This window comes from Herpailurus yagouaroundi, unplaced genomic scaffold (assembly GCF_014898765.1).
Source record: "Herpailurus yagouaroundi ecotype Mexico unplaced genomic scaffold, PumYag 207, whole genome shotgun sequence".
Classification (NCBI taxonomy): Eukaryota; Metazoa; Chordata; class Mammalia; order Carnivora; family Felidae; genus Herpailurus; species Herpailurus yagouaroundi.
Genome location: NW_024412438.1, coordinates 4,679,833 through 4,690,043, shown reverse-complemented (window position 1 = coordinate 4,690,043; position 10,211 = coordinate 4,679,833). Strand labels below are relative to the sequence as shown.

General features: G+C 60.7%; 1 protein-coding gene and 2 long non-coding RNA genes across 5 annotated transcripts in view; 1 reads left to right on the top strand and 2 right to left on the bottom strand.

Annotated features, from left to right (window-relative positions):
- Positions 1-2,419, bottom strand: part of KCNN3 (potassium calcium-activated channel subfamily N member 3) — a 123,871-nt gene extending 121,452 nt beyond the window's left edge. For both annotated transcript variants that reach the window (XM_040452773.1, XM_040452774.1), the window contains exons 1-2: positions 2,320-2,419; positions 525-1,624 (exon numbers count right to left, since the gene is read on the bottom strand). In XM_040452773.1, coding sequence (XP_040308707.1) covers positions 525-1,624; positions 2,320-2,386 — 1,167 coding nt within the window. In that variant the 5' untranslated portion in view covers positions 2,387-2,419. The remainder of the gene's footprint in view (positions 1-524; positions 1,625-2,319) is intronic.
- LOC121015663 (uncharacterized) lies at positions 2,290-2,679 on the top strand. Its single transcript, XR_005783920.1, has 3 exons — positions 2,290-2,305; positions 2,417-2,449; positions 2,568-2,679. It is a non-coding gene; the product is annotated as an uncharacterized LOC121015663 (long non-coding RNA).
- A 2,308-nt stretch (positions 2,680-4,987) lies between these two features.
- Positions 4,988-6,831, bottom strand: LOC121015429 (uncharacterized). Of its 2 annotated transcripts, none has more exons than XR_005783829.1 (3): positions 6,432-6,831; positions 5,930-6,048; positions 4,988-5,023 (listed from the first exon to the last, which is right to left on the bottom strand). It is a non-coding gene; the product is annotated as an uncharacterized LOC121015429 (long non-coding RNA). The 2 variants fall into 2 exon arrangements; XR_005783828.1 differs by lacking the exon at positions 4,988-5,023 and adding an exon at positions 5,686-5,794.
- Positions 6,832-10,211: the final 3,380 nt, after the last annotated feature.

The following is a 10,211-nucleotide window of genomic DNA, read 5'->3' as shown; positions in this document are numbered from 1 at the left end:
GGGGGGGAAGCCGCAGAGAAGGGACAGGCATGGAGTCCCCACCCCCCACCCAGACATTTATTTCTCTTCCATCCTCGGGAAAATGGAGTGGAGCAGGGCGGGAGCGGAGGGGGAGTCGCGGGGACTGGCAGGCACATCAAGGCAGAGTGTAATTAATTGGTGCGTGAAGCCGCTGGGCTCCGCTTTGGTTCGCGTGAGCCAGGAGGAAAACGGTTTCTCAGAAGGGACTCTTTCAACCTCCCCGGCACAGAGTCTGCAACAGACACGGTGCACGGGGGCTGCTCCCCCCAGCAGGCGAGGAATGAATTCTCCCGGGGTTGGGAAAGCAAGCCAAGTTCGAGCGCTCCATCTAATTGAGCAAACGCCTCTCCCCACCACCGCCCTCCATCAATCTTCTCTCCCTTTCCTCTCCATCCACCTCTCTCTCTCTCTCTCTCTCTCTCTCTCTCTCTCTCTCCCCTCTCTCTCTGTTGCTACCTACATATTCCTTTTGTTCAAGGTATAAAGAGAAGCTGCAGCCCTACCTTTGAGTACAAACCCCAAGAGAGCTCGGTCTCTATCACCATGACAACAATTCCAAACATCCCAAAAATCAGAGCATAGTCACTGAGACGCTTCCTCTTTTCGAACAGGGCCCTCCTGTGTCCCAGCTTATAGCCAATGTTTTGGTTTTTCCGTTTGTTGGCTTTGGGGAAGGTGGCGCTGCCGGCGGCGGTGGCCGGGCCGGGGCCGGGGCCGGGGCCGGGGCCGGCGTGCTGGTGGTTGTGGGTGGCGTTGGGGGGGTGGAGCAGGGTCTGGTGGGTATGGTTGTCCTCCCGGGAGGAGATGATGATCTCGGGGGGGTTGCTGGGGCTGAAGAGCTGGAGGGGCTGGCCTTCGGGCTCGGCCTCGATGAGGTTCCTCCGGGAGGCGCTCAGCCGGCTCAGGGGCTTCATGACCCCCCCGCTGTACTTGCAGGAGCTCATGGCGATCTCCGTGAAGGGGTTGCTGTCCCGCCGGTGCGCCAGGGGGCTGGCCTGCCGGTGCCGGCCGCCGCCAGCGGGCCCACTTGTGGCTGTGGAGCTTGGAGAGTGGCCGAGCAAGTGGTCATTGAGATTGAACTGGCTGCCTTGCCTGGAGGAGGGGCGGAGGGCAGCGGTGGAGTTGGCCGAAGGGGGGCCCCTGAGCGTCGTGGGTGAGGAGTGCGGCAGGCCGGGCTGGACGGGCTGGCTCTGGACCTGGGCGAGCAGAGACAGGGGACGCGCTGGCTGCTGCTGGGGCTGCTGCGGAGGCTGCAGCAGGGGTCCCGGGGGCTGCTGGGGGGCTGCTGGGGGCGGCGGCGGCGGCGGCGGCTGCTCATCCCCGGACGACGGGCAGGGACCCTTGGGGTCTTCATCCAGGTCCCCCACCCCCGAGTCATGGAAGTGCCCAGAAGTGTCCATCTTGGGGCCTGGCTGGATTCCCTGCAGCACAACCCCCCACCCCAAAGCCACCCTCGCTCCAAAGATGTCCTCAGAGGCAGCCGGGCATCCAAGCCCCCAGCAGGTGTCCTGGCCCCGTCTTCGTTCTCTGGCTCCGGTTCTCTGGGGCTGCCCGGGGTCCAGACGCCGCCACTCAGGGGTGCATGGCCCTGGGCAGGAGGGGCCTGGGGCAAGAAGAAGCGGGGAAGGAACTCCGTCTCAGGAGGCGGCCCTCTGGGAGCGCGCACGGCCAGGCTCAGCCTCGCTCCTCGCGGGCTCAACAGCTCTGCTCTCCCCTCCCGCGGCCAGCGCTCCGCTGCAGGCCCAGCCCACTTGGTGGCAGCGGGGCTCATTGGCTCGGCTCGGGGCGCCGCCGCCTCCTGACTCCGCCCCCGCGCGGGCTCCTCCCCGGGGGAGGGGCCCGTCGCCCCCCCCCCACCCCCCGCCCCGGCGCCCACCCCCCCCCCCCCCCCCCCGGCCCGGGCCGCGCGGCGAGGGCTGGGAGCTGTAGTTTCCGCCGCCCCTCCCACCCCCACCCCACCCCCCACCCCGGGCCGGCCCTCTCGGCTGCGACAGGTGTGGCACAAGCCCGCGAGGCGACGGGGACGTGCGCGCGCGCGGCGCGCTGGGGAGGAGGAGCGGGGCCTCGCAAGGAGGGGGCTGCGCACCCTGACGCGGGGGTGGGGCGGGCAGGCCGCCGGTCGTTACCCGCCGGGGTGTACCGCAGGTCGACCCCAGACGCCCGGGGACGTGGGCCCGGTCTCCCCAGTTCACAGCCTGATGCTCCGAGACGTTGAGCTACAGCTCCAGGGGTCACAGAGCAGACGGGCGCCCCCCCCCCACCCCCCGTCGTCTCCCGACCCCAGGTGGGTAAGCTCACCTACTGAACGCCGGCAGTAAGCGTGCAGGCGCCTCTTTGTTACTTCCACCCCCCACTTCAACCCCATGCAAATGATGTCATCATTCTCCTTTTACAGATGAAAACTGAAGAACAGATCACACAAGCACAGGTAAGTAAATTGCCAGATGTCACCGGGCCGGTGGAGGGTGCTGGGATTTGAACCCAGGTCGGTGGGACCCACAGCTGCTATCCGGTCTGCCCGGACGCCTTTCCTCTGTGCTGCTCAGGGCAAAGCGGGGCCTCCATGAAGTGGCCCGCGTGCTGGGAAGGAACCAGAGAAGGCTTGCAGGAAAACTGGCCTTCCCACAGCGGGGCGTGTGAAACAGAGCAGCTCCCGGGCGCTGCGGCGTCACCACAGCGTCTGGCAGGAAGACTGAACCCCCCCCTGGCCCCCCCCCCCCCGCCGTGGCCACCCCCCCACCTGATCTGCCCTGTGGGGCCCTGAGAGTCAGAGCTGGGAACAGCTGCCCACTTCCCAGGTTCAGAGCCATCATCAAGTATTTATTAAGCTCCCACTGTGTGCAAAGGGAGTTCCAAAGAGATGGGAGCAGAGCGGAATTCATTTCCCCTTCTAACCGCCGCTGATTTAGGGATCAGTGAGGAAGGGGAGGTGACGGGATCCCCGGGCACAGCCGGGGTTTCAGAGGGAGAAATGATTTTTCTGTCCAGGAAGGGGAAGGGCAGGAGAGCCATACACCCCGGTATGTGCACACATGTGTGTACATAGGTGAGCGAGCACTGGCCCACAAGCATGCTCGTGTGCACACACGTGTGCACACGCACACACATGCACACGCACACAGTGGGTTTCTGAAGCAGCTCTCTTGAATGCGGAGCTGCAAGTGGACAAGCTCCCAACAAACGGGCCAGAGAGCCCTCTGCGTGCCAGCCTCACCTCTGCAACCCCTGTTGGCTGCGATTAAGAGCTAAATATTACTTGTAATCTAAGCCACAACCCCGGAAACCCGAGTATGGCCGCACACAATAATCCCGATGGTTGTTGTCATCACCAGCAACGTGGTCGTTCCCCCTGCACCCCCACCCCGCCGGCACCAGCCATAGCGCCGCGGTCAGACCCGAGCCTGGCGTCTCCCGTGCTTGCCCATGGCCGTGCAAGCCCTCCAGAGCCCGCCCGCCCTCCTCATGCCCTGCCCTGCCCTCCCTCCCCTTCCCCTCCGTCTTCTTGGTCTTCTCCCCCCACCCCATCCCCAGACAAAGCACCTGTTAGGCTTAGTGATTTCCTTATAAATTAGTTGTTAGTAGCAGAACGTGCCGTTGGCATCGGTTCTCAGTGCCAGATACAGCATCTGGGCTGTGAGAATCATTTTTCAGGGCCAGGCTCCTGGGCATTGCTGTGCCCCCTCCGGCACCGTGACCTGCCTCCCGCTTCAGCTGACCCTTCTGGGCCAGCCTCCCGCCTCCGATTCTCCCGGCTGTGCCCCCTGGATCCAGACAAGGACGGTTAGACTATGTCCTGCTGTCACGGACAGCGTGGGGGGACCAAACTGTGCCAGAGCCGAAGGTCCACTGCAGACTCTTCTGGAAATGGCTGGAGCTGGACAGCGGAGCCACGGCATCGGCTCCTCCGCGTGGCCGCCCTGTTGGAGTGGGGAGAGCGCAGAGCCCGGGTTTTAGTGGCCGAGAGCCCAGGCTGGAGTCCCCTCTGCCACACGGTGGCCGCACGACCACAGGCAGCTAACTACCTTCTGATGTTCAGCTTCCCCTCGAAAAAACAAGATAAAAGTAGGGTCCCCGCCTCTCGGGGTTGGGGGGAGGGACGGATGCGAGCGGGTATTCGCGGGCCAGCCCGCCGGACCACACTGGGAGCTGCTCAGCCCGGCCCGGATGGCATCAGCTCCCCCACCCTGGCCTGCCGCCTCGCCTGCCCTCCACTGCTGCCCTCCGCTGCTGCGGGCCGAAGCCCCCCTGCTGGGAAGCCCCAGCCCGTCCCCCAGCCCCCAGCTACACCCAGGTCCTCAGAACAACCGGTGACTTGGAGCCATCAGCCATTTTACAGAGGAGGAAACTGAGGCAGCAGGCGGGTTTTAAAATTTGCCCGCAGTTACTAACGGGGACCTAGTGGCATGGCCAGAATCCAATCCAACCCCAAAGCCCCAGCACTTTCCACGTGTCCCGAAATCCACACCAGTAGGGATCGGTCTTCTTGGTATTTATTAAACTAAACGTTATCACAGGCAGCCCTCAGGAGCTTATGGTCTCACCACAGAGGCTATACTTTTCGTGGATGAAAAGGAGCCGCGACCGAGATCCCAAGTGTGGTGTAGACTGTACGGCTCATTGAAGGCGGAGGTAGCACCCTGAGGCTTCGCGGGGGTGGTGGCGCTTGAGCCACAGGATGGGCTCTTCCTTCAGGCGAATCGGCCTCTTCAGTCTCCAGGCGCCTCAGAGACGCCTCGGGCTCTGTCCCAGCCCCCTGCAAGAAAGTAAATATCGCAAGAAGGCAAGCCAATGAATTTTCTGGCCTCCCCCTGCACATAAAAGTTATGTTCCCTCGGGGCGCCCGGGGGGCTCAGTCGGTTAGGCGTCCGACTCTCGATTTCAGCTCAGGTCATGATCTCCAAGTTTGTGAGTCCGGGCTCCACGTCAGGCTCTGTGCTGTCAGCACGGAGCCTGCTTGGGATGCTCTGTCCTGCACGCTCGCTCTCTCCATCTCTCTCTCTCTCTATCAAAAATAAATAAACTTTATTTTTAAAAAGTTATGTTTACACTACACTATAGTTTACTAAGTGTGCAATAGCATTATGTCTACAAAAAACAACATATATACCTTAATTTAAAAGTACTTTATCGCGGGGCACCTGGCTGAGTCCGTCAGGGGGCATGTGACTCTCGATCGCGGGGTTGTGAGTTCGAGCCCCATGCTGGGTATAGAGATTACTTGAAATCTTTTTGAAAAAGGCTTGATCGCTAAAAACTGCTAACCATCATCTGAACTTTCAACAAGTCGTACTCGCTGGTGACAGATCACCATAACAAATATAATAATGAAAAAGTTTGAAATGTTGCAAAAAATACCAAAATAGGACACAGAGACACAGAGGGAGCAAACGCTGTTACGAAAATGACACCGATAGACTTGCTCGACCCAGGGTTGCCACAAACCTTCCCTTTGCAAAGTAAAAACATGCAGTATCTGCAAAGCTCAATAAAGCAAGGGACCATAGATAGAGGGGCACCTGTTTAGAGACGAAGGCCAGCGGGTGCGGTGGGGCTTCTGGGCTCAGGGGAAGCGAGTGAGGCTGCACTCATCAGGCCCGGGAAGGAAGAGACGGCCTTTGGCCACCAGCCCCACACCAAGCTGCCCCTTGCCCCCACCTCCTCTCCACTCGCGCCCCACCACCTCCCTCCTGAAGCCCCAATAATACCCGCTTCCAGGTCCTCCGACAAGCCATGCTTCCTTCTGTCCTCTTCATCTAACAGGTTTCTTTTTGCCCTTCAAGAGATGACTCACGGGTCTTCCTTCTAGAAAGCCTCCCCTGAGCGCCCCAAATCCAGATCAGGGGCCCTTCTTCTATACTTTCACTCCCTGTGCTCTGTCCCCGTCTTTATCAAGCAGTGTGGCTGTTACCTGTTTGTGTGTCCTTTTCTCCCTTGACTGTGACCTTCTTGAGGATAGAAACGGTGTCTTGTCCATCACTGTATCTGCAGATCTTGCCCATAGTAGATGTTTCATAAAGGTGAACTGAACTGAAATTAAAATCCAGGAGAGTTGGGGCGCCTGGGTGGCACAGTCGGTTAAGTGTCCGACTTCAGCCAGGTCACCATCTCGCGGTCCGTGAGTTCGAGCCCCGCGTCGGGCTCTGGGCTGACGGCTCGGAGCCTGGAGCCTGTTTCCGATGCTGTGTCTCCCTCTCTCTGCCCCTCCCCCGTTCATGCTCTGTCTCTCTCTGTCCCAAAAATAAATAAACGTTTGGAAAAAAAAAAAAATTTACAAAAAATAAAATCCAGGAGAGGTCATTCAGAAGCCAACAAGAGGACGTTGTAGTATTTTCCACAACAAATAACCACCACGATTTCCCCGTCAGTAAAATGAGTGGCGTAGAAGAGATGATATACCTAAGATCGCTGACCTTAAAGTCCCATAATCCGTGGTCTGTGGAAACTGTTACTGCCAAAGGTAGTACTGTCTGAAAATGGGGTTAAGGAAACTAATGATTTGTGGCTTATATGGCTGTCTTTCCCACTAGACTGTGAACTCAATGAGCACAGAGAAGGGGCCTGAGTTTTTTCTGTATCCCCAGAGCTAAGCAAGGATATATTCAATAAAGGTTTATTGGATGGATGGATGGATGGATGGATGACGGATGGGTGGATGGAGGGCGGGTGGAGGGAGGGGATAGATGGATGGAATTTAGATATAGGATAAATAATAATGAGTTTTTAGAAAATCCCCTGAGGAGTGCTTGGGTGGCTCAGTTGGTTGAGCATCTGACTAGATTTTGGCTCAGGTCATGATCTCACAGTTTGTGATTGAGCCCTGCGTCAGGCTCTACCTGTGTGGAGCCTGCTTGGCATTCTGTCTCCCTCTGTCTCTCTCTCTCTCTCCCCCCCCCCCAAATAAATACACATTAGAGAGAGAGAGAGAGAGAGAGAGAGAGAGAGAGAAATAAAATAACAAGGCTTGGCATTTAAGGGATATCCTTAACCTTCCAAGGAGAGACAGTATCAGAAAGTCAACCACACCCTCCCTCAGACCCTGGATGGTTGGGGCATCGGACCAAACAGCTTACTAGCCCATCCAGGTGCAGTCATTACCATGCTCTTATCTAGAAGCCTTGTTATTTTAATAATAAAAGTAACTCCAGGGTCTGAACGGCACTTGCACGTGAAATACTCCATCCCGGGGCGCCTGGGTGGCTCAGTGGGTTAAGCGTCCGACTTCAGCTCAGGTCACGATCTCGCGGTCCGGGAGTTCGAGCCCCGCGTCGGGCTCTGGGCCGACGGCTCGGAGCCCGGAGCCTGCTTCGGATTCTGTGTCTCCCTCTCTCTCTCTGCCCCTCCCCCGTTCATGCCCTGTCTCTCTCTGTCCCAAAAATAAATAAACGTTAAAAAAAAAAAAAATTTGAAATACTCCATCCCACCTCCCAGCAGCCCCGAAAGGCAGGTCAGGAAGGCTCATCCTTTGTGCTCTCACTCTGTAACTAATAGTTAGAAAGGCTTAAGTGACTCACTTGGGTCACCAGCTAGTCGTGGATTTGGGCCTGGATCCCTCTGACCCTAGACTCCCGCTCTTTCCCACTCGTGCCGCTGGGAATGCCACCCCCACCCCACTCCGTATCCAGTCCTTCTGGAATTTAAGGAGAGCACTCGAAGCCGTCCCCTCGTCTGCCCCTTCCCCCAGAGTGACATCGTCCCCTCCTGAATTCCCTTAGCACCTTCCTTGTGTCTTTCTGGGGAGGCCTTCACCTCACGCCTGGTGCTGTAGCTGTCTCTGCGCGTGTCTTTTCCCTGTGTGTATTTCACACCACAAGCCCCTTGGTGACAGGAGCTTATGGTGCACAGCGTAAGGCACACACACAACCCTGCACCTCCCCCAACCCCCCCTCCCCACATGCACTCAGACCTGCACGGAAGCAGGGAGTGAGCGGGTCTGCAGACACGGGAGTTCAGGGCACTTTGGCCCCGGACACGTTGCTTGCCTTTACCTGCCACTGGCCATAGGAGGCACTGACCGGTGAGCGAAGTTCTCCTGGGTGCCCGAATGACCAGATGCCCGGGCGGGGGGCTCACAACTAAAACCCGCCCAGCCTTTTCCAGGCCTCGACAGAGAACGGGTAAGGCAAGGCCATGGTACCCCCCACCAGCAACTCCCGGCCACCCGTGGGTGCTGGCCCCTCAGCACCACACTGTCCCCTCCAGGCTCCCGCTTTGCCGGAGAAAAACCGAAACCTCACCCGGGTCGCTCTGATGGGGACACCTGGAGCAAGGAGCCACGCCCCGGGGCATTTACTTGGAGCCGGGCTCCCGCTCCGGTGTTTTCAACGAGCCAATGGGGTAAGATTAGCGTCCCATTCTGCAGATGAGGAAACGGAGCTCCGGTTCCGAGAAGGTGGCCGGCTCACTCTTGTTCTCAGGAGGCAAGACGCCGGCTCGAAGCCAGAAGCTCTGCCCACTCACCGGCCACCCCCTGCATGCAGCCACCGCCGCCCCCTGAGAGGCACCGCCGAGAAAACGGGCCTCCCGCTCCAGCTTCTCTGTGAACCTGCGTTGGACAAAAGGAGCGGGAAGGTGGGGGTCTGTGGGGCTGACGGGGCTCCCGCGGGTCCGGGCGAGGCCTGAGGATGGTGTGGAGCCGCAGGGAATGGGGGCTCGGCCCGTCCGGCTCAGAGCCGCCACGGTCCCGCCCGCGGCACACCTGCAGGTGCCCCACTCTGAGCGCACAGACCCGGCCCGTCCGTGCCTCCCTGCACAACTGCTTGTGAACATCAGACACGGTTAAATGCGTCTGCGGCAGCTTTGGTGGGGAAACTGGTGCGTCCGGCCAGATGAGTCAGTCCGGATGCCGCGTCTATTTACTTGAGGGGTCAAGGCTCGGAGCAAAGGTGCGGACACCGTGTCTGGAGAGAGGGCACGAGAACTGGGGAGAGAGAGCACTCTGTCGCTGTGCTGTGGCCGAGGGAAGGCCCCTGCAGATCCCTGCTTGGCCAGGGCACGGCTCTCGGCCTCGTCCCCAGAGCCTGTCTGCCCAGGACTGACAGGGCCCGTCCTGGGTCGCAGGGGTGTGTCCGCTCCGGCCCCCCCACGCTGTAGTAGCATGGGTGAGGGCACCCTTGCCCCTGCAGAGATTCAGCCTTTCAGCCTCCTGGGGGCAGGGTTTCTGCCTGCTTCGATCCCTGGGGCCTCCCCAGTGCCGACAACAGTGCCTGGCACAGAGCATGCTCCTGGCCCCAGGCCCAAGGGCTCAGAGAAAGCTAGCACCTCCAGCAGTGTCACAGGCCCAGAACAGGCACCCGAGCTGCCCCGGGGAGGACCAAGGCCCCTGGTGCGGAGGGACGCAGTGGGCCCGTCGCCGCCGCCCTCGCTGGACCACCCTCCTGAGTTAGGGGACCGCGAGCGAGATCCACCTCTCCCAGGGGCCCGGCCGGCACCTGAGGCCTGAGCCCTGGACGCCAGCTGTTGCTGTCGGCCCCTCCCCAGACCCCAGCTGGCCGGTGGCAACTAAAGCGGGGAGGGCCCGGGGGTTCGCGGCCCAGCTCCGGCCCCGGGTCTGAGGCCCAGCGGGCTGGTGCTCACCAACCTGCCCCCGCCCCTCCGCTCACGCGGCCGGCCCCGGTTTGTGGGGAGTGTGGCACCCTCTGCTGGTGGCAGGTGCGCACAGCTCTGCACTCCCTGCTCCCGGGAGGCGCGCGGGGAGATCCCAGGCAGAACGCCCCCCCTCCGCCCGCCAACCACCTGCCCCCTTCCGTGGAGGCCCAGGGGTGCGTCTGGGGCCGGGATGCACCCTCGTGAACATTTCGCAGAGGTAGCTCCTCCTGGCAGGTTCCTTGACTTTTCCCCCCTTCGGGGAAGAATTACCCCTGCTGCCACCCTCGGTGATGCAGGAGGAGAGGGCGCAGGGGCCACGAGCGGCCTCCAGGCCCCGCCCTCTCAGCACGGACGGCCTCCCTCTCCGAGATGGGAGGTTGCCTAGGCCCACGAGTGAGGTGAGGACAAGGGACAGAGCCAGGGTCCCCTCAAGGGGCCTCTCCTCGCTCGATTGATTGCTGCACGGCCCTGGCACGCCACCCTGGCCCTACCTGCCGGCTCCCCCTCCCCCTACCCCCCCCCAGCCGCACCTCTCCCCACCCCTCCCCACTGGCTCCCCCCTCCCCGCCAGCTCTGCCCTCCCCGCCAACTCCCTCCTCCCCCCC